At 45.6% G+C, this 22,283-nt stretch overlaps 2 protein-coding genes across 9 annotated transcripts in view; one reads left to right on the top strand and one right to left on the bottom strand.

Moving 5' to 3' along the window:
- Positions 1–219: 219 nt before the first annotated feature.
- On the top strand, positions 220–21,056 carry TMEM243 (transmembrane protein 243). 3 transcript variants are annotated; one of them, XM_055307379.1, is made up of 5 exons: positions 220–354; positions 1,015–1,317; positions 17,547–17,597; positions 19,057–19,161; positions 20,457–21,056. In XM_055307379.1, exons 2-5 carry the CDS (start codon positions 1,240–1,242, stop codon positions 20,577–20,579), a joined length of 357 nt encoding a protein of 118 aa, XP_055163354.1. In that variant the 5' UTR covers positions 220–354; positions 1,015–1,239; the 3' UTR covers positions 20,580–21,056. The 3 variants fall into 3 exon arrangements, with proteins under 3 accessions (XP_055163354.1, XP_055163356.1, XP_055163353.1); XM_055307381.1 differs by lacking the exon at positions 220–354 and adding an exon at positions 567–742 and having other exon boundaries at positions 1,018–1,317; XM_055307378.1 differs by lacking the exon at positions 220–354 and adding an exon at positions 567–742.
- DMTF1 (cyclin D binding myb like transcription factor 1) overlaps positions 20,881–22,283 on the bottom strand; it is a 43,617-nt gene continuing 42,214 nt past the window's right edge. For all 6 annotated transcript variants that reach the window (XM_055307372.1, XM_055307377.1, XM_055307376.1 and 3 more), the window contains one exon: positions 20,881–22,223. In XM_055307372.1, the coding sequence (XP_055163347.1) occupies positions 22,114–22,223 (110 nt within the window). In that variant the 3' untranslated portion in view covers positions 20,881–22,113. The remainder of the gene's footprint in view (positions 22,224–22,283) is intronic.

The raw sequence follows: 22,283 nt of genomic DNA, 5'->3' as shown, positions 1-22,283 counted from the left end.
ACGTGCAGCCGGGAGATTGACCGCCGCACCAGGAATTGGCCGGCACCTCCAGAAACCAAGCTCCGCAACCCGGGCGGCGCCGGGGCGGGCGGGGTAGGCGGGCGGGGTAGGCGGGCGGGGTAGGCTGCCGGGGCGGTGACGTCGCCGGGGCGGGCCAAGGCGGTTCGCGACGGAGGCCGCGGGTCCCGGCCGGGGCGGGGGGGGGGGGGCCGCTGAGCGCCGGGGAGGGGGGGGCCGCTGAGCGCCGGGGCCGCAGCCCGCGCCCGGCCCGCGGGCCCCTCCGCCAGCCCCGAGGCTGCTTCTCCGCGCGTCTCGGCCGCACCGCAGAGCCTTCGGCACAGAGTCCTGGCGGGGGTGAGCCCGGGAGAGGCGGGCCCCGCGCGGCCGGGACGCCCCAGCTGCAGGGCGGCAGGGGGCGCCGGGTTCGGCCTGCGGGCGCGGGGCGGCTCCCGGGGGCGGGCCAATCTGTGCGGGACGGAGGCGGGATCTTCTCTTCCGCCGGCGCCGCGGGGGCAGGCGCTCCAGCCGCGGCTCCTGCGGAGAGAGGCGGGGAGAGGCGGAGAGAGGCGGGGAGAGCCGGGGGCTGCGCGTGGCGCGCCGGGCGCTGCGGCAGATGACGGGAGGTCCGAGGTGCCGGCCGCGGCCGCGACCTGCAGCTGCAGCGCTCGGGGAGAGGCCGGCGCCGCGCTCGGCTTGGGCAACTTCACTTTTCCCGCCGCCGGCGAGTTGGAGGGGCGGAGAGGTGCGGAGGGCTCGGAGAGGGGCTCGGCCCGAATTCTTTCCTGGAGCCCCCCCCCCCCCGCCTCCCCACGAGCATGGGGGTGTTGGTGCTCTGCAGAACACCGAGAAAGCTTGGGGAGTAGCGAGCAACGCAGGGCGGCGGCGGCGGGTGCGACCCCGAGTGCCGCGGGCCGCGGGCCGAGATTTGGGGAGGCGGGGGCGGCGCGGGCGGCGCGGGCGGGGCGTCCGAGGGGAGTCGGCCACGCGGTGTCTGTTTCCTCTCACTTCCTGCAGCAGTTGCTGGCGATGAGGAGGGCAGCGCGCCTCGGGCGCAGCGGCCGCGCTCCCCGAGCCTGAGCGCGCACGCCGCCGCCGCCGCCGCCGCGGGGACGCCCCGAAGCACCGGGCCGCGGGCCGTGAGCTCTCGGCGACTGCGCGGCGGGGGGGTCGCGGCCCGACCCTTCGGGAGGTGATGCCGGCTCAGTCCTGAGTGGCCCGGGAGAGCGAGGAGACCCCAAAATGGAGGACTTTTCTACCAGGACCTATGGCACCAGCGGCTTGGACAACAGACCTTTGTTCGGAGAGACGTCGGCCAAGGTGAGTGCGGACCTGGACTCCGGGTTGGGGACGTGTGTGTGCCCGTGTGTCCGCCCCCCCGGCCCCCCGAGCCCTGGCTGCGGCCCCTGAAGGCACTTGCAGGGAGGGCGAGCTGGTCCTCCACCGGCTTTCCTCTGCACCTGTTTGCCCTGCCCCTCGGCACTTTCTGTGGGATAGGGTGGGCCCCGGGGCCCTGAAGGCGGGGATGGAGAAACGTCAGGAAAGTTCTGGGCTGTTGGAGGCCCTTCCGGGGAGTACAGAAGCCCTTCTCCGGAGGGGAGGTGGAGCCGGAGTGCTCATCTTCAAGAGGCTTCAGGTGTGCAGCTAGAGCTTCTGCGAGAACCAGCCCCAGAGAGGTGCTTCTGCTGAGTATTTATCCAGAGCCTTGGAGGGTTTGCGGCCGAGGCAGCCAGAGAGAGAGAAAGAGGCTTGTCGGGAGGCTTTCTTGATGGTGCTCCATTCCGGGAAGGGATCAAAGGGTCCCGGGACCCAAACAAGCTGGAGTACCTTGTTTTAGCCTTTTAAAAAGCATCATGCCTTCTTACAGGCTTTATCATGTGATGTTCCGGGCCGGTACTTGGAGAGAGCTCTTTTCCTGTCTTCCGCTCTAACTCTGAGTCATTTTGGCAATATTAGCTTGCGTTTTTTACACCTAGAAGGAGGTATTGGTGACCTCTGACCCCTGACAAAGTCCCTCTTTTTTTTTCTTCTTTTTTTAAGATTTATTTATTTGTTTTAGAGAGAGAACGAGAGTGTGCAAGCAGGAGGGGCAGAGGGAGAAAGGTGACAGAGTCCTTTCAGGCCTCTCAAAAGTAGGGCACAACCGGAGTCCGGAATGTAACTGAGTTTTTCAGCTTTGGTGGGGACATCTAAGAGAAAGGATAGGAAACTTGTACACCTGGCAGGGGGGTGCATAGCCCTGAATTAGGAAGCTGCCAGCCTTCTACCTTTAATCTCTCTGTGGGTGTTCCTCTATTTTTTTTTTTTTTTTTTAAGAGTATCTGAACAAGAAAAGGTTTCAAGCTTGATCTCTAGGAAGATTCACCTTGTTTATTTCGTGGCTTTGCATAATCCCAGCTCACACTGGATATGGTTTGAAAGCATGGTTCTACTTCATTAGATGTTCCTATTTCTACTATGATTGAATATCATGGGATAGGCCTTGGGGCTCCAAGGAGCACAGTTGGGTGGGCGAGATCTGTAAACAAATGTGGTGCATTGGCTGTGTGCTATGACTGGGCCATAGACGGGGTGTGTTGGGGTACCTAGGAGAAACTGATGACTTTCATTGGGGAAGTTTGGGGAAGATCTTGCATGGCTTTTCCATTCAGAATTTCTGGTAGCCTTGGGCTTGCACAGATGAATGCCCCTAAATTGGGGTTTAACAAGAAGAGGATTTAGGGCCTGGAGAGTGGCAGCAGCTTGTTCCTTGAAGGTGTTGGACTCAGGTACCTGACTGTCCTGTTGTCCCAGGAACTCAGAGGTTCAGTGTCTCCCTCAAAAGGCATCATATGCAGATTGGGGTTCCGGGTCATGTAGACTTGTACCTCCTTTAAACCCGGCAGCCCCTTAATAGTGAGGTAGATGACTTGATAATCGGCTTGATTTATAAGGCACTGAAAAGTACTGATGTTTTCCGACTTGCTTGGGCCTAAACAGTGATTGTAAGTTTCCTATTGCCTGTGGTCAGTTTGAAACCCATCCAAGAACTTGACTGCTGGCAATGTTTCTCTCTTTGTTGCATCCTTATTAGTCCAAGAGTTTATAGGCTGGGTATTATGTAGGCAACTTCGGGCATGATAACAGTGGGTTCAGCTGCTCAGAGATGAAGAATGAAGATCAATTCCAGGTACCAGAATTACTCCCTGTAGCTCCCTCCATGAGGCTGAAAGAATGATGGACAGAAATTAGAACTGAGAAAGGAAAGAGACTGTTGGTCTGAGGATGGGAGAAAACCTCATGTGTCTTATATATATTTATTAAAGATTTTATTTAAGAGGAGGAGGAGAGAGCGAGCGAGCGAACAATCGAGTGAACGTGAGCGTGCACGTGAGGGAGCCAGCTCATGCGTGAGCAGAGGGAAGGAGAAGCAGACTCCCCACTGAGTTAGGAGCTAGGCATGGGGCTTGATCTCAGGACCCTGAGATCATGACCTGAGATCAAGGCAGATGCTTAACCGACTGAGCCACCCAGGCACCCCCATCATGTGTCTTATAAATTGAGATGTCAAGTGTGAAGGAGAGACCTAGGTCTTTAATGACAGTGAATGATTTTTTTTTGGAGGATTTGAAGTGGACAGGGCACAGGAAGCAGGCAGAAGAAGTTGCAGTGGAGCAGCTATTCTTGTGGAGAACAGTCTCTGCCAGAGCAGGGCAGATTCCTGGGGACCCCGAGAAACCCTTCACTGGCCTCTGTGTGCATGTATTCCCAGCTTGCTCTCTTCCAGATGCCAGGAAACTGGACACAAAAGCTGCTTAACCGTGAAACTTTGTATTAAGGAGCTACCATTTCTGAGGAGAAAATCCAGAAAGGGGAAAGCCCACTTCCTGTCATAGTCTGTTAGATTCTCTGAACTTTCAGGAATCTTGTTTGCCATATAACAACCGTTGACCATCTATTTTATTTTATTTTTATCTTTTTTTAACCTCTCAATGTAAATTTAGAAAAGACCAGAACTTCAGGTCTAGTGTCTAACTCTAAGGCAGAGATGACTAAGAGCCCACAGAGCAGTAAAGAGTCTCCAGGGAGGTGGTTTTTCCTCACTGCTAGGCAGCAGCATGCTAGGCATTCAGGCTTTCCCTTGGTTGGTCATCCAGTTCCTTTGTGAGGTGGGCATTGTGACTTCTGTTGTATCACTAAGGAAGCTAATCCACAGAGGAGGCTACTTGTTCACTCACACTAGTAGCTCTTCCCTGGTAATGTTCTAACAAGTCCCTTTCATGACGAGGATAGTAAATACTGAATGGTGCAGTCTGTATTACATGCTTAGAAAAGCACTGGAGACATTCATGTACCAGTTACCCCTTCCCAGGAAATGGGTGAAAGGGTTCATCCAAAGTTGTGGAGTGAGTGAGAGATACTAGAATTCACTAGAAGACAGAATCCAGTGGGCCTTGAGCAGCTTCCTCGTGGGCAGGTCTTTGAAGTCACTTTTGACTTGACTTCACGGGATGCTCCTGTTTCTTTCATCTACCAAACTCTAAACATAGACTTCAGCATGAGACTTAGGAATACCTCTCACTCACATAGAGTGGTGGAGGGAACGGCAAAGTGAGACAGACCATTCTGTACTTACATAAATATCTAAGGGATAATAGACAAGAAAGGAAACCTATCCGTCATTCCTTTGGAATTACATATTGCTAGGTGGGCTAGCTGATGAATCCTGGTCACAATGTTTTCAGCTGTTTTTATCCATCCCCAGAGTCTGGCATGCAGTTTTGTACATTCTTTAGAGTGAAAAACCAGTGTGGCGCAGTTGCTAAGATGAATAGATCAGTTGCTGAGATGGCCTATCTGCCGAGATGGAGCATAAACCTGTGCTCTAGCTTAGCATTTTCTAAAGGAGCCTTGTCCAGTAGAAATATAATGTGACCCACATGTGATTTTAAATGTCCTAGTAACCCATAAAAAAGTATAAACAGGTAAAATTAATACATTTTACTTAATTACCTATCAAAAATAACATTTGAATGTATAATTAACATAAAAAGCAGAGACATTATTACATTTCTGGGCTAACTAAGCCTTCGACCTCCAACATGTATTTTTTTCCTCCGAGCCCATGTCCGTTCTGAGCACGTTCCAGGTGCTGGGTAACCACAGACTGCTAGTACTAACCTTACTGGACAACACAGTTCTGAAGTTGAGGAGTTCGTAGCTAGGTGTTCCTGTAGTCCTTTTCACAGAATATTATTCTCTGTGGGGCTTCTCAGAACTTTTAATATGCTGGTTTTCCCTGGGACTCTGGTTGGAGAGGATAGGTAAGCCCTACTGATAGACTCTTGGTAACTTAGCCTTCTGGGACTGGCGCGATGAGTTACAGAGTTCTTACCTCCCCCATGGGAGCATCGGTGACACCCAATTTCTATAGAACACCTTCTGGGAAATGTTACTGTAGGAAGTCTCTTCCTGGAGAAATTCTCCCTCTCTTGCCTGTGGCTGCCTTTTAAAGTTTGCTTTAGGACCACACATAGTTGGGGCCATCTTACTAAGTATCAGAGGGGCCCTAAGTTAACTTCAGGGCTTGAATCCATCTTCTTTTGGTTTGCTGGCTGCCTGCCCCATCATCGGAAATCTGTTTCATCCAGTCCAGATGGATGAACCTAGATGGGAGGGAGAAGATGGTTCTCTCTGGGGAGAAAGCAAACCAGCTCCCATAGCAAGCACAGACGGGAAAGGAGACACCACCCGTGGTGGAATGTAGTGTAAACTGCTTTCTGGACCAGCCTGTTCTGTTGATGGGTCACTGATTCCAAAAATGAGTGATTCATCTTCTAAGGCAGGTGGTGATCATGGTGACCTCTCCATTCATACGTGGATGTGCTAGAAGAGAGTGAGTGACTTTGGTGAAGGTGTGTATACTGAACTCAGATGATATGGGGAGAATGGGGTCTGTGCAGGGGCTAAGTTACTGGGCCCCAAGGCTCAGATCTTTTGGTTCCAAAGGCAAAGGGCTCATGTACGAGAAAGTATTTTTCCTGCCTCCTTCCTTCCTTCTTCCTATAAATAAAACAAATAAGATGGGAGGGCCAAAAAGGTCTTTTTATGACCTGCATTCCAATTAAAGCAATTCCAGCTTAGAGGATTTAGCTTCTGCAAATGATGGTGTAAAATGTGAGGGCTACTTTGTGCTTTTTGTAGGGGGGGTGGTGGTTTAAGAGTTACTGCTTAATTAATAACAGAGCTGTGATGAAGATTATTAGGTCTGGCTGCCAACCCCCCACTGCCTAGAACTCCAAAGCCTTTACTCTGAGGGATGCAAGCTTCTAGCTTCTTTCCTCTTGATACAGCTTTAGGGTGATCCTCTGAACCCAAGTTTTGTCTCTCTCCAAGGGGAGCTAATAGCCCAAGGTACCAGATCAGCTGTCCCCTTGCCTCTCATCCTGCCTGACAAACCACTTTGAGTCGAGATTTCTTGTGCTGGAGATAGTTGAGGATGGTCCATGCCATGCCTTTTTTCTTTATTAGTCTAATAAGTTTGCTGTCTTCCATCCCCAGACCAGAGGACTGGGGATCTCTGCAGGTTGGGTTCAGGCATTTATAATTTTAGAAAGCACCTCCAAGGATGCTGGTGTAGAGAGAGGGCTGAAATCCCTTGATCTTTTACCCATGCTGTGTGGAAGCCCAGTGCAGGCTGGCACCTCTCCACCTCTTTCCTTTAAGCTGCCTCCTGCTCTTGGCCAATGCTGTTTACCTTTCTGTAGTGTTCTTGCTGAACCCTGAAATCAGACTCGTGATGTGCAGTAAGCCAGTCTCTGAGTCACCGGGTTTGAAGCAGAGAAAGTTGTATTAAGGGCAGCCCAACAAGGCAGGGAAGAAGTTGCCAAATCAGAGTTACCCTGTTGAGCCTAGGAATGGCTGATACGATTAGCAGAGTATGTGGCAGTTGGAACAGGACCTGGATGGACCTTGAAACTTCTCAAGGGGTTCTCGAAACTTCTCGAGGGTATTTGCTATCCTCTGCATCCTGGTCAGCTCCTTGAGGGTAGGAGCCAGTTGCCTCATTTCTCCAACCTTTCTGGCAGTGGGCACAATGGCCAGTCTTGATGTTAAGTATATTAAGATGTGAGAACTAAGCATCACCAAAAAGGTAACCTACATTCTTCAGACATGTTGGGTGACAGCAGGAGAGGGGGCTGGTGTTCAGAAGCCTGGAACACTGGATACCAAACCAGGAAAGGGTGCTTCAGGCTCTCCTGCAGCAATGGCCTCCTGTGATTTCTCCTTGCTGCACTTCAGCAAAGGGGCAGGTATTACGCCTAATACAGTTTTATACAAAAAAACTTAAACCAGGCCTTTTGGGTTGACTTCCCAGAAGCTCTCTGGTCCACTGACTAGTCCTCTCCATAGACGGGATCTTTGCAGGTCTGAGGTGGTAGGTTAGGTCTGCAGAAATGAGTCCTTTTTTTTCCCCTTAGGGTCAGCCTATGGGTCATGTATATGTATAATTAGACTTTTTTGAGCAGCTTTAGGATTAAGTGGGTTGACAGACTTGAGTGTCCCTGTAGGAATGATGGAATGCATTTAAAATTGGGACTTAGGGGGATCCCTGGGTGGCGCAGCGGTTTGGCGCCTGCCTTTGGCCCAGGGCACGATCCTGGAGACCCAGGATCGAAACCCACGTCGGGCTCCCGGTGCATGGAGCCTGCTTCTCCCTCTGCCTGTGTCCCTGCCTCTCTCTCTCTCTCTCTCTCTCTCTCTCTCTCTGTGTGTGTGTGACTATCATAAAAAAAATTAAAAAATAAAAACATTAAAATTGGGACTTAGAAATTGGGGCCAGGGTATGGGCTCCCCCTCTATTCCCACTCATGTCTGAGGACCCAACGTCTCATTGGCAGGATGCCTCATTAGATGGAGAAATAATACTACCATATTAGCAGCCATTTACCAACTCTGGTAAATGTCACTCTGTTCTAGGGGCTTTACATATATTCTCTTACAAATCCTTACAGCAGCCCCACATGTTCGACTATTGTACAAATATGGCAATTTAGGCTTAAAAGTTGAAAGACTTCTCTAAGGCTGGCATATGGCAGGAGAATAATTCCGTCTCATCACAGTCTCCTAACCTTGTAATCTTGCACTGTGCCTCTCATGCTGGAGGTCACACTCTTTTCTGTTTGGGATCCTAGGGATTATTTTGCCCCTTAAACTTATGTAGGAGGTTTATTTTTCTATTTTCGCTGTGATCTGATTTCCATAAGTAGTGCTTTAATGAAATTAATATATTCAACTTCATCTATCTACGAGAAAGAGAATCTGGTGTCCTACAATGTACAAAAGATGTACAAAAATATTCACAAATGAAAGCTGCTTCAAAATGTGAATGAAATAAGAGAAATTGAAAATGTGCACATACTTTCTCTAAACTGAGATGAGGGGGGGAATTGGTGTCCAGATGGACACGCAGCAGTGGTGGTCACGGCACATTTGAGAGAGCTCTCTGGGTGTGAGGGTTGTATAGTGTGGGTGTGCCTGTATCCTCGTGACTACTTGCTCATGAGGCCTCTGCTCCTTACGCTGTTCTAAGTCTGGTGTTTCTTTGGGAGGTCTCAGAAGAGACGCACCTATGATCAAGTTTACTCTTTCCTGTGTGTTGCCAGTGATGTAGGATGTCCCCTGGCTTTCTACCCTGTGCGTGCTGTCCTTAGGTTTGCCCCAGATAACAGTGTGAGAGGAGGCTCCTACTTCGAGCTGTATAGTTAACCTAGTGGCAAGGCATGAGATTTCCTGCTTCAGCTGGGCTCCAACCTCCCCCATTTTACATCTCGATAGGTTTACTTTTATTTATTTATTTTTAAAAAAATTTTTGAGAGAGTGAGAGATCACAAGCAGGAGGATGGGGCAGAGGGAACAGACTCCACACTGAGCAGGGTGCCCTGATGTGGGACTGGATCCTAGGACCCCAGGATCATCATGACTTCAGCCAAAAGAAGACACTTAACTGCCTAAGCTACCCACCTGCCCCTCTTGGTAGGTTTATTCCTGTAGGGCTGCCTCTTGAGACCTCTTATGCCACTTCCAGAGTTTTCCTGACAAGAAGTTTTCCACTGAGATTTGGAAGAAATAAAAGGAAAATCCTTTCTTAGAATTGGCCATTTATATATAGTATTGGAAATGTTAAGTTTGAGAAATGCAAAAAATTTTGATACAAAATTGTAGGGTGTGGCTCAAAGGTCTGAATCACTCAGTTCAGTTAACAATGGTAGGAAGTGGTGCCCTTTAGACGTCTCCTACGCGCTAAACAGACTATTGTCTCTTTGCCTCACCAGAAAATAATCATGGTCTTCAGTGACCTGAAGCTCTTGTGGGTTGTGGAGGGTAAGTTCTGGATTTAAAATGGGTCTGTGGCCTTTAATGAAAGGATGAGCAAAGTTCTGGGAGCCTGAAGAAAGAGAAAATTCTACTCAGGGCACCAGATCAGTGGGCTTTTGCATCTTAGACCTTGAAGCCAGGAGTAAGATTTTTGACAGAGGAGGTGACTGGGGATCCCCAATGGGAGGTCTCGCTTGTGTCAAGGGGTGGGAACAGGAAGGTGCAGGAAATAGTGAAGGAACTCTGAGTACCACTATGCCTGCACTCGAGAACTAGCTGGGAATGGGCTGGGTGGAGAGGCTTGAATCCTGTGCTAGGGAGTAGGAGTTGCTTCTGGAGGAAGATAGAAAGGCATTAAACGAATCCTTTTTCTTCCTTGTTCCTTCCTTGCTGAGCTTGAGCTTCAGCCATCCTGGCCTTTTTTTTTTTTTTTTTTTTAAATCCATTTCCCGATACTCACACTTCAAGCTTCAGGACCTTTGTACTCGCTGCGGTGGCTTGTTGGCAATACCCTTCTCCCAGATTCTTGCACGTCTCATTCCTCTTCCATTCCTTAGGTCACATCCTCAGAAAGGATTATTAGACCTCTTTTTTAAAAATAGCCTCCCATATCCACCCTGGCCATTCTTCCAACCTTCCTCACACTTGGCATGTAAAAGGAATGGAGAATGAATGCCTGACATCAAAGTGGGAGGCAGTGTGGATGGAAGGCTCTTGTGATGTTGCAGGGACTTGAGCTTTTCAGGCTGGAAATGGACTCCATGAGGGAGAGATTCAATGTAGAGATGAAGAAGATGGAGACAGTTAATTGGGCCATGGAAGGTGCAGGATGGGCAGAGAAGCAGGTCACCTTTTGGTCTTCTTTGGGCTGGAAGGAATGGAAACAGGAGGGTGGAGGAGGAGGAGTTTTCCTCTTTTTCGTGGCATCTTTTTTTGAGGATATCTGCAAGAGTGGGACCAGGAAGCTGAGTTGAGCCATCTCAAACCACTTTCTGTAGAGACGCAGGGACCATCAACTCAAAATGAAAGGCCATGGAAATACAGTGAAGGCTCAGTTGAAAACAGGAATTTGCAGCCAACTCTGTTAGCCCGTCTTTCAGCTAATGTTTGGGCACCTAATATATGCTGAGCACTGTGCTCCCCACTCCTCCCCATGCAGTGGCACTTTTGGGCCACATAATCAAAAACCCACAAAAGGAGATTATCTCTGCTCTCGGCAGTGGCGGCTCCCTCAGCCACATGGCTTGGCTTTGTCTGAAAGAGAGAAAGGTGGTGCCAATGGGTGATGCAGGCTGGTGCCAGGGTGCTCAGCTGGGAGGGGGGAAGGATGGGGCTGGACAGCAGCCATGCAGCCATGTGTTGTGAATGGCTCACAGTCTGACTGTGAACTAGGAAGATGTGGCCCTCCGGCTCCCAGACCTTATGGTATAGAGAGGGAGACAGACAAGTAACCCACAGGTGAGGTCAGGACAGTGGGAAGGCTTTACAGCAAGGCTTAGCACTGGAGCATAGACGTGGTTGAGGGTTTGGGGCAGGAAGGGGGGAGTCAGGACTGGGTTTTCAGAGCCTCAAGAGTACAGGAACAGATCCGAACGGGAGTTGTCTATGCACTGCTGAAACTGCTGAACTCATGGTCTGAGACTGGTAGGGAGGCCCTCAAGTTAGAGCTTTGGTGTAACAGGGAATGATCGAGTCAGTGGATGTGGGTAAAGATCAGATGCAGGGGCAGTAGGGCACAACATGGCAAGGATACTGATTGGGCAAAAGCAGGTACAGAAATGATTGAGGAACTGAGAAGAAGAGGGGGAACAAGTGGACCAGATGTTGCCAGAGACATAGATTTTAAAGAGGATGCTTTAGTCCATTTGGGCTGCCACAACAAAATACCATGGACTGAGTACTAGGTGATTTTATAAACCACAAACAGGTCTTTCTCGGAGTTGTGCAGGCTGGAAGTCTGAGGTCAGGGATGACAGCATGATTGGATGGGGTCCTTTGCCAGGTTGTAGCTTGTGTGTGTACCCTCATGTGGCAGAAGCAGTGAGAGAGATCTCTGGAGCCTCTCATAGGGGCACCAGTCCCATTTCTGAGGGCTCTACCCTTGTGGCCAAATGATGTCCCAAAGACCCTACCTCCTAATATTGTCACCTTGGGCAGTAGGATGTTCACCCGAGAAATTAGGAAGACACATTCAGACCCACAGCACAGGGCATTACTAAAGCTAACTCCATCTGGCCCAGGGAGTAGGGAATGCCCTGCATCCTACTCTTCAGCCATGAACCTGGGATGAGCTCATGGGTGACATGGGCTCTACTGGGGACAGTGTTCAAAGACAGACAACAAGGCAATCCAGACTGTGGAACTCTGCAGTGCACAAAGCCTGTTGGCTCTCATGGAACAGGTTTCTGGGGGTGGGATGGCTCACAGGACTTGAAAGTGTGGGTGTGAGGACTGATGGAGAACATTGAGCGGGAAGGTGTGGGTCTGCTGGGCTACCTGCGATGTTGTCTGAGGTGAAGGATTTTATGGAGCCACAAAACTATAGAGGCAATGCCAAAAATGGAATTATCAATTTTACCCCAACCCTCGCCTGCTCTGTTTCCCTTCAGAAAGAGGAGGGGAAAGTTTCTGTGGCTTTGTCCATCCAGGGGCTTTGTCCATCCAAGTGGTCTGCACAGAGCTTTCTGCTTTCCTTTGTTTCTCCCTGGGGATGCTGAGCAGCACTGATGAAAGATGAATTCCTCAGTAGGAGGCCTTGCTCCCATGCCTCTGAAACCAGTGCTTGGTTCTGCTCTAGCAGAAAGTGAGAAATTGGGCTTATATTCAGGTAGGGAAACCTGGCCCCTGGTTTATTAGATATTTCTATGGAATTAATGGAACCTCTAGCCTGGGAGACACCAGTAGGGTGTTGGACCTTCGTGGCTGGCAAAAACATGAACTTTTAGGCAGCAGGACCAGGCCATGGCTTCTGCTGTGCTGCGGTGTGTCCATCCCAGAACAGTGAGGCCACATGCTTTTCTGCCTGGGAGCTGAGATTTCTGGAGAGCGAGGCTTCCAGCCTCTGTTGGTGAGAGGCCTTCTAAGGGAAATGCCATTGGCCACTCCGGTTTATGATTCTCCATGTTAACCAGTGTTTACAGTGTCAACAGTGTGCCAGGCTGCAGCGAAGGAAGACAAGTAGGGTGCCTGCCTTGCTGTAAACTTCCAGTCCTAATGCAGGAGATGGGAAATACATTTTATTTTGATGCAGTAAGCATAAAGTGTGGGCAGTGTGATGTTAGTGTCTTGAGATGAGAGCATCTCATCCTGAGAGGAAGGTGCCAGAGGATAGTGTCCAGAAAGGATTTACAGTGGATTTGATGTTTGACTTGAGTTCTGAAGGGTGAGCATTCAAATTGGGAGTGTGGCATGTTAGCCATCCCACCTCCCGCCCCACAGCTCACTCTTTTGAGACCATTATGCCTGTTTTTTTCTTATGGGTCAATATAAGAGACTGTGTGTGAAGTAGCTGCTGTGTTTTCTGTGTCCCTGTGTCCCCCAGACCCATGCAACAAACTGACATCCAGAAGTTTGCCTCTTTGAATGATCCAGTGTGCTTAAATTAGCAAGCAGTCTTAAACCCTGTTGCACTTCCCACAAGCACTCTTGGTTGTCAACACTCTTAGGACTAACATTTGAGCTTAAATCAGAAAAGTTTTCTTGAGTTAACTTTTCTGTGTCCTTCCTCTCATTCCACTTCCCAAACTGCTCTAGAAATTCTGCTTTGCTCTTTTTGGTTGTTGCTTAAATGAATTAGGGTTTTACTGCAGTAGTACAAGCCCTTAAATTCATTTTGGAAGTAAGCAAAAAATAAATTGCTTTGGAAATGGAATACTTGTTAGCGTTCCAAACAGCCTAGAACCAGGATGATTCCAGGCTGCTGAGGGTAAATGCCAGTTTTTTGTTTGGGATGCTGCCAGTTTTCTCCCAGAGCTATCATGAAATAGCTGAGCCTTTGACAGGAGTTTGGGGTTCTCTGACTTGTATTAAAGATGCTGGCTCATGACCGACAAGGCAAGATTGGGGGCTTCTCTGCTTTTTTGATTGCTGGGGAGTAGGCCTTCTTTGGCCAAAGTGCAGTTTGGAGCTGACCATCCAGAACCATTAATTGTTAAAGCAAAGGGTCCAGATACCAGGAAGCCAAGTCCTCTTGTATGACAGACCCAAACGTGTTAAGGGTTGTTTTTAAAGTCCCATGATTAGCCAGTGGCAGAACCGAGATGAGAAACTTGGTCTCTTCAGTCTAATATCAGGATCCATATATATTACTAGTCTAAGGATTCTTAGACCTTTTGGCTTGGATTTTTCAGAGAGCATTGGATAGAGTTGGCCATTACCTGGTTGTATGACCTTGGGTGTTTCACTGACCCTAGTTACCCACTGGCAAATGGAGATCATGTATTTCTACCTTGCTTCAAGGGTTACCTTCTATCATCCCAGGTACAGACCAGTGGCATGTATGTCCATCATTTTCTCCTTTCCCATTTGAAAGAAGATGAAGACCTGAATGCTCTGGGCTCAGGCTGATGTGAGGCCCTTTGCTCAGCTTTAATGAAGCTGGCTCAACTATTGGCTATCTCCATTTGCCATGCTTTTTTTCTCTTTGGGGTCTTGGTTAAGGTCCTGAGGGACTACCCTCTCTTCTTTTTGTTCATCTGCCAGTCCTCTTTCAGCTTTGTCTTACATTCTCTACCTGACAAAGGTATCTCCCTTCCTTTCTCCTTAGTGCCCTCTGGAGCTCTGAACAGTGTCAACTCCTGCAGGTTAGACAGTTTTATTCATTATTGTATTTGCATCTGGAATATAGTAATTTTCTTCATTTTATTGAGCTGTAATTGAGATCTTTAAGTGAATAAATGACTTGCAAGGTAATATATGCAGAATCTCTCTCAGGACTGTACTATATATTTCTATGTTCAGGTTCTAGAATGTCCTAATTGCTTATCCTATCCTCTCTGCACATGCACATAAGGATCAAGGATGATTATGATCCTGTTGAACTTTTGTGGGGAGTGAAAATAAAACACAGTATAGTGTCTAAAGGTCTGGGAGGAGAGAAGTTTTGGTCGGCAGAAATAGGAATAATGAAACTGGGGAGGAGACAGTTTCTATGAGAAATTGGTATTCATATTAGTTTGAAAACTGCCCTTTGAAATGCTATTTAATTATTTGCTTTTGTTGCTCTATCTTAGGAGACTGGGAACTGGGAGAGATGCTAAAGCCCTGAAAAGTAATCTCTGGGCCCAGGCAACAGTCTTTTATTATTTAAACTTTTCAGTAATCAGAATGGTTTAGTTTGGACTTGTTGGTAGAGTGGTGCTTCTCAGATTTTAATGTACAAATCATCTGAAGAGCTTGTTAAAATGCAGATTGATTCAGTAGGTCCTGGGGCAAGGTCCATGATTCTACATTCCTCATGGGCTCTCACTTGAGCTGATGCTGCTACATTGCAGACCACACTTTCCATAGCACACTTTTAGAAGAGGCTAAAAGTGGGAGGTCTTACTAAGTCAACTATGCTCTTTCTTTGGCCTGGATTCATGGTTACTTGGTTACAGAAGGCCTGAAGCCAAGTCCTTGTCTTGGAGAATTCTCAGAAAACCCTGTGAGAAACACTTGACCATATCCTAAATGGTTCATCCCATCTTGAGAGTCCCAGGGGGGCTGCATTATGATAGAATAACTGATACTCATGAAGATGACTTGGGATTCTATTCCATGAACTGTCTAGAAGGCAAACAAGGAGTCTTCATTAAAGTTTAGATACATTATCACGAAAGATTAAAACCAGTTAGGCATACACAAGTTAAGTTTAACGTGAAAAAATCAGGAACTCTTCATTCCTGAAAGACACCGCACTGTAGTTCTTTGTGAATGATCTTTTGAGGAGCCACCTGCCATTTGATGTGTTTGTTTAGACCAGATGTAGCATGCTAGGTTGTGCTTCCAGTGAGAAGTGTAAATGAGATCTGCTCTCTTGGAGCTGAATCCTGTTTCTGTCATTTGACTGATACTTGAGACCTTGGGCAAATTGTTTCTCAGAGCGTCTTTTGCCACCTGTAAAATAGTCCTAGTACCATTTCATCCCGAATTTTTTTTTAAAAGAAGATATGCAAAAAAAATAAAAAATAAAAAAATAAAAGAAGATATGCAAACACTCTTGGCATAGTTACTATCCCTTCACTATTACTACTTTTTCTCCTGCTCTCATCCTAGTTGGCATCTTGCTGTGCTGTTTGGAGATAAGTGATTCCTCTTGGCTACCTCACCTGAACCTCTTCACTGTCTTCTATCTATTGGTAAGAGAGCTGTGGTGAGGTCTGCAGACCTTTGTAAACTTTTGCAAATCCCTGAACTCCTAGAAAAGCAAGCAGATATTCTCCAAATAGATCAGAGTTCAGTTAAACCTTTTTCACAAGGTAAAAATAATGGGGCTCCCGTTAATATACTGACGGTCTATATGACTTCGGTTAGGGCACACACTAATGTGTGGAAATAAGTTATTAGTGATCAGTGTGATTTACCCTTGGGTCTCTCCCCTCAGAAATGGTCATAATTTCAGACTCTGGGGTTTGCTGGGCAGGCTTCTCTAGCTGAGGCCATGAAAAGATCTATTCTGAGTCCTTCTAGGTTAGTAAGGGTGTGGCTGGTTTTGTTACCTTTGCCCTGTATAACATGTGAATTGCAGTGGCCTTGGTCTGGAGAGAGTGGTTTGTCCTTGGTTAGATCACACACATCCAATTTAATACTTGGCTTTCCATTACTCTTTCTCCCAGTTTTGCCTGCCTCTTAACTTTGGATTCTTAGCTTTAAATATGGACGACTCAGAAATGGGTATTTGGATGCTGCTCTGTGTTTGTTCCTTCCTGTGCCCTTTCATACATGAGATTTTGTTTATTGGCTACTCCTGTTCCATATCCTGCTGTTCCTTGCACAGATGCTACCAAAATAATCTTTATAAAACTTGATTTCTTAGTTTTGACTCCTCAAAAATAAGACTACTTGGTAATCTCAGTGGTGGCCTGTAAGTGTTCTTAATTAGAACTCTGTTCTGTAAACTCAACCAAATTTATATATTACAAGTGTATTACATGTTACTACTTTATACTAGTTATGTGTAAATAAAATCTTGAGTTCCTACAGCTGAAGCTTTATCTAACCAGTGACCTTGATTTAGGAGTCCTGTTACAAAGTTGCTTCTCACTGTAGGACTTTGGGCAAATAATTTAACCACACTCACTGGACCTAAATGTATATTAATCAACGTAAGGATTGAATTAGATCAGAAGTTGTTTTTTTTTTTTTAAGATTTTTTTTTTTTTAACTCATGAGAGACACAGAGAGAGGCAGAGACACAGGCAGAGGGAGAAGCAGACTCGATGCAGGAAGCCCGACGGTGGGACTCAATGCCGGGCCTCCAAGGATCATGCCCTGGACTGACGGTGGCGCTAAACCGCTGAGCCACCCGGGCTGCCCAGATGAGAAGTTTTCTAAACCATTCTATGGAATTGTTTGGAGTGGGGATGGGAATGACAAGGCTCAGTAGGTGGGACCCCAGGCTCTGCATTCCGTCTAATGATTCTTTGATTATTGAAGGCTTTTGCTATTAAAGGAGTTGGAAAAGCACTGCCTAGATAGTCTGAGATTGCCTCCAGTTCTGCCATTATGTGATCCCTTCCAGCAGTAGCATCTACTTTTACATTACATTAGACTAGGATACCTGTAATACAAGTAGGCCCAAAGTCAGGGCACTCCGCATCATCTGCAGTCAGTTCCTGTTGTCACCGAGGCCCTGGGCTGGCCATTCCAGTGCCCTTGTCCTTTTGCTTCTGTTCAAACTGTTCCCAGCAGCACATGGAATATAAGCATCCTTTCCCTGATATTCAGTCCTTTCCAGTCTTCAAAAGACTGGAGTGTAAAAACATCCTCTCCTTTCAGGAAACCTTTCCTCATGAGTGGTCCGGGTCTTCCCAGAGTATCTTCTCCACTCTAGTGGCTCAGTATGCTTGGCCTTTTGGCAGTTCTGTGTATGTGTGTAAAGCTCAGAGGGGCGGGACCTTAGTTTCTTAATTCTAAATCGCCCCAGTGGCTAGCATTGTGCCTGAAAGTGCTGTGGATCCATCACAGGGCTCAAAAACTCTTTTCTCTTTCAGGATCGAATCATCAATTTAGTTGTTGGCAGCTTAACATCCTTATTGATTCTAGTAAGTATCTTTATTTTGTGTCTCACCCAGGCTCTTAGCCAAAGTTTTGAAAGCCTCAGTATTGTGGTTCAGTTTAACACTCAGAAAAAAATATTTAAAAGGCCAGTACGTGAACACGTGAAGTATTCTAGTCATAGCCTAGTATTGTTTTATAACTGCTTGAAGAAAACTGCATTTGGCAACAGGAATAGATAAATTTCTACCTTCACCCCCCAGATAAGTATATGAAATAGCACATGGCAAGTAAGTAGTTTCTCGGTGTTTGCCATGTTTGTCTAATAAATCTGTAACTTGTCAGTGGCACCAGCAATTCTCCTCTGTATATACCCCACAACTCCCCATTTCTGCTAATACCTTCTTCTTTTTTTTTTTTGTTCCTAAAGCCTATTATCCTTTGGTTTAAAAAGATTATTTAGTCATGTAGTCATTCTTCATCCTATATAATGTAGCTTGTTGCTACTGCTGTAAAATGAAAACAAAGCTATAGTTCCCACAGTGTGAAAATGGCATTTTTGTACCACAATTTTATTAAATCTGAGAATTTTAGTGAAGTTCCATTGATTTTTTTTAAATTTTTTTAAATTTATGATAGAGAGAGAGAGAGGCAGAGACATAGGCAGAGGGAGAAGCAGGCTCCATGCACCAGGAGCCCGACGTGGGATTCGATCCCGGGTCTCCAGGATCGCGCCCTGGGCCAAAGGCAGGTGCCAAACTGCTGCGCCACCCAGGGATCCCGGATTTCTTAATGAAAAGAATTCTTTTATCACAGAATGCTTTTCTGTGGTAGAAGCAGAACTCCAGTTATTAGAAACCGATCTCTCAGTTATTTTCCAAAATGTTCAGCAAAAACCTTTTTGGTTTTAATTTTTGTCGGCATATTCAAAGTAATGTTAACAAAGTTTAGAACTTTACCCCGTGTAATCCTTAATCCTGAGAATGACATTTAAATGCTTTGTAATCTTTTTGTCAAGGGGTTGTTTTGAGCTTAGCTATGTTTATGAGCTATGATGTTTTCTGTCTCCTTTGTTAGAGGAAAAGGATAGAAAAAGGAAGTATTAAAAGAAGTAACATACTGGAACAGATTTAGAAATCCTTCACTAAATATTAACTTTGCAGAAGGCAACCTGGGGGGAAAGATACTGTTTTACAGTGTGAAGTGGTTTGTTTGTTTGTTTGTTTATTTATTTATTTATTTATTTTTTATTTACTCATGACAGTCACAGAGAGAGAGAGGCAGAGACACAGGCAGAGGGAGAAGCAGGCTCCATGCACCGGGAGCCCGATGTGGGATTCGATCCCGGGTCTCCAGGATCGCGCCCCGGGCCAAACACAGGCGCCAAACCGCTGCGCCACCCAGGGATCCCGTGTGAAGTGTTTTTTAATAGGACATTGCTTAAATTCTAGTCTAACAGAGTGTCAGAATTACTCATAAGGTCTGACACAATTTCTTTTCATACAGGTAACACTGATCAGTGCTTTTGTTTTCCCTCAACTACCTCCAAAACCGCTGAATATATTTTTTGCTGTCTGCATCTCTTTGAGTAGTATTACTGCCTGCATACTTGTGAGTACTATTTAGAATTTAAATTGAGTATCCTTGAGAGCTGAAAGCTGCAGTGGCTATTTAGGACAGATTCCCAGCCTTGGCTCTGTAAGAAAGGGTAGGTCTAATTACCCACCCGCACCTTGCCACAAGGATGTCAGAAATCTCAGTATTAATTGACAGATTTTTGTTTTTGGAATCAGGAGTTGTTAACTGTAAAGGGTAACTGTTCCTTTGAAAGATTTAAAAAAAAAAAAAAAGGAAGGGGGAAAATAGTTAGGACTGGGATGGTCAAAGCTTTGGTTTAATTTACCTAATTCATATTCCTTCAAGGACTTACTTAGAGGCCCAACAGGATTTGCCAGATGCCATTACTGCTCTAAAGGGAAGAGATACAGCATTCTGGATTAATTTCTAATTACAGAATTAGTCTATTTTAATCTCTATGCGTATCTCCCCAAATGAAAGTAATTAACACCAAGAATCTCCTGGGAAATCTTCAACTGCAGCTGTATCCTTGTCACAAGAATGTACAATTTTACTGTAAAGATGCTTTTCTTTCATATAAAGAAAGATGGTGATATATCCTCACTTAGATATTCGCCAGTTGTTCAGTCATTCATTAGCTGGCTGTTGTTTTATTTCCCTTGAGGAGCAGTAGAACCAAAACTATAAACCCTTAAAAGTAATAGTTTTGACTCACATAGGGCTTAAATCTCCATTGCAATGTGTTTATCTAATTAACTTATCCTGCTCTACTCTTATGATATTAGGAAGACTTGTCCCATCCACTTCTAGAGCCTTTGGAACAAAGCTACCAGAAAATGACTTTCTCACTCCCAGCCTAAAGCCAGGAGTGACTAACCTGATTTAGTTTTGTATAAAAACTTTTCTTGTATTGGCAATCTGACTCTGTAATATGAACTTAAAAGTTGTTATCCCTTCCAGAACCTAAGAGAGCTGTACCTTTTTACTCAAATATATTTAAAATAGATCTACGAGGTATAAATTCTTGGATGGCTTGTTAGTAATTGGATGACTACTGGTTTGAAGAGAATAAAGGTAGCTGAGAAAGCAGGAATAAGTATGATCTTGGATGTGGAAACTCAGTACTACTAGAACTATAAAGAGAAAAATTACATTCTGGTTGTGGTAGTTTGAGAAATGTAGATTAACGTAAAGACTGTCTCACTTAGGGGGAAAAGTATATATGGATGAAATTGGTCACAGTTGAAAAGAATTAGTTCTATTTAGAAATTTTTATACCAGGTCCAGTGACTACTACTTTAACTCTTATTTAATTCTTCTTCTTTTAGATCTACTGGTATCGACAAGGAGACTTAGAACCGAAATTTAGAAATCTAATTTACTATATCTTATTTTCTATCATCATGTTATGTATATGTGCAAACCTATACTTCCATGACGTGGGGAGGTGAGGCTGCTAAAGGAGAAATACTTACCAGGTGTCTTCAAAGCTATCCATTAGGACTGTGAACAAGAGCTGGGTAAGCTTCTGAAGAATCTCCTGAACAAGTCTGATACATGATTTTCATGTTAATTGTAAATCTAAAATACCCTCTTGCAGGGGAGACCTCGATTGCTTTGCTTTTTCTTTAAGGAGGTGTTGTTGCACTTAAACATTCCAACCCTTAAAGCTCAAATGGCACAAGCAATTTTCACTTTTGAAATTAAAATTTTTTATACTGTAAGTGCATGGCGAAAGGCTATGTAACAATCTTGCATTTTAAGACAAATATTCTTTTATTTCTGTTAAACTGAATATACAATTGTTCCCTAGGCAACCAACTTTTGCTTATAACTACAATTTAATTTCACATTAACAAAACACAGATGGTGAAAAGACAACTTTGATTGTGAAGATCTAATTACAATAATAAATAAAATAATTTATACATGGGCTTTTTTTTTTCCCCCCTGTGACTTTTCTGTAGGGGTCCTGTTCATTAAAGCCCTAGCGGCTAATTTTGGCTTCACCTTCTCTAATACAGGAATGGCTCCTGATTTCTTTCCTTTGATAACAGAAGCAAATTTTGTTTCTTTAAATTGCCTGAGAGGGAGAAGTTATGTCACCCCACCAGCTAACGCACTAAAGTGAAGGGCAGACTCTGATACCTTCCCCAACTATTTCTTGGGTAATTTGTATAGCAAAACATGTAAGAAAGAGTCATGGTAGAGGGTAGGCAACCTTACTTTTCCCATTTAGTTTAATTTTATTTCAAAGTGCTAACTTTGTAAACCGACCATAGTGGGTTCTGAAGGGGTGAAAACTCTACTTAGCTTCTGGTGAGCTGTATTCCATATTCCCTTTAAAAGTAATAAAAAACCTGTAGTGAATTTTCTTAATTCTTATAATGCTTCTCTGTGTACCCAGCCTGAATCAGCTCCCACTGCCAGCAATGGGTAAACCAACAGTAACCGCCACACAATCCCCTCCTCGATCTCTGTATGTGTATGCTAGTAACCTCTCAAACTAAAGATACTTATAACATTTTTGAGGGTCACTGGTAAGCTCTACACCATGTTGATGGGATGTTTCTAGAACAGGCCAACTTGAGATGGGATAGAGCCATGTCTGATCTTAAGAGAGATGAACATTACTGCTTTTAAAACACAGTTAAGCTTTGGTGATTGTAAACTTTTCTCAGTAGCTGAAGTGAATGAAATTCCCTGCTGACAGTTAACATGAACCACAGGGATGGACGCAGTTAAGACGTCCATACTCAATTCACCTACCCACAAGACTCCTAAGACTAGACCTCAGATGGTATATTTAAAGGAGGTAAAAAGTCATAGCAGCAACACTGTATGTGGCTTATGCACTGTAGCTGTTTAAAAGCCAAAGGAATGGTGAATTTAAGCCTCTTGCGAGTTGCTCCTATTTCTTTGGAGATGTTGTAATTAACAGTGTGGCTTCTTTGCCTGAGCTACCTGTCTCTTTTTAAGAATTACCTAATGACAGTTGACCAAATCCTCAACATCCTTTGAGTCTTCTGAAACAGGACTGCCCAAAGATGATCCAATGATATTTGATTCTTCTCGATGATGTTGGAGTATGGGATCTGTAAGGAGTTAAGTGTAAAGTTAGTTTAACATATATGTACTCTAATCCATGTCAAGAA

The sequence above is a fragment of the Nyctereutes procyonoides genome, unplaced genomic scaffold (assembly GCF_905146905.1).
Source record: "Nyctereutes procyonoides isolate TBG_1078 unplaced genomic scaffold, NYPRO_anot_genome, whole genome shotgun sequence".
Taxonomy (NCBI): domain Eukaryota; kingdom Metazoa; phylum Chordata; class Mammalia; order Carnivora; family Canidae; genus Nyctereutes; species Nyctereutes procyonoides.
This window is presented reverse-complemented; position numbering and strand designations above follow the sequence as displayed.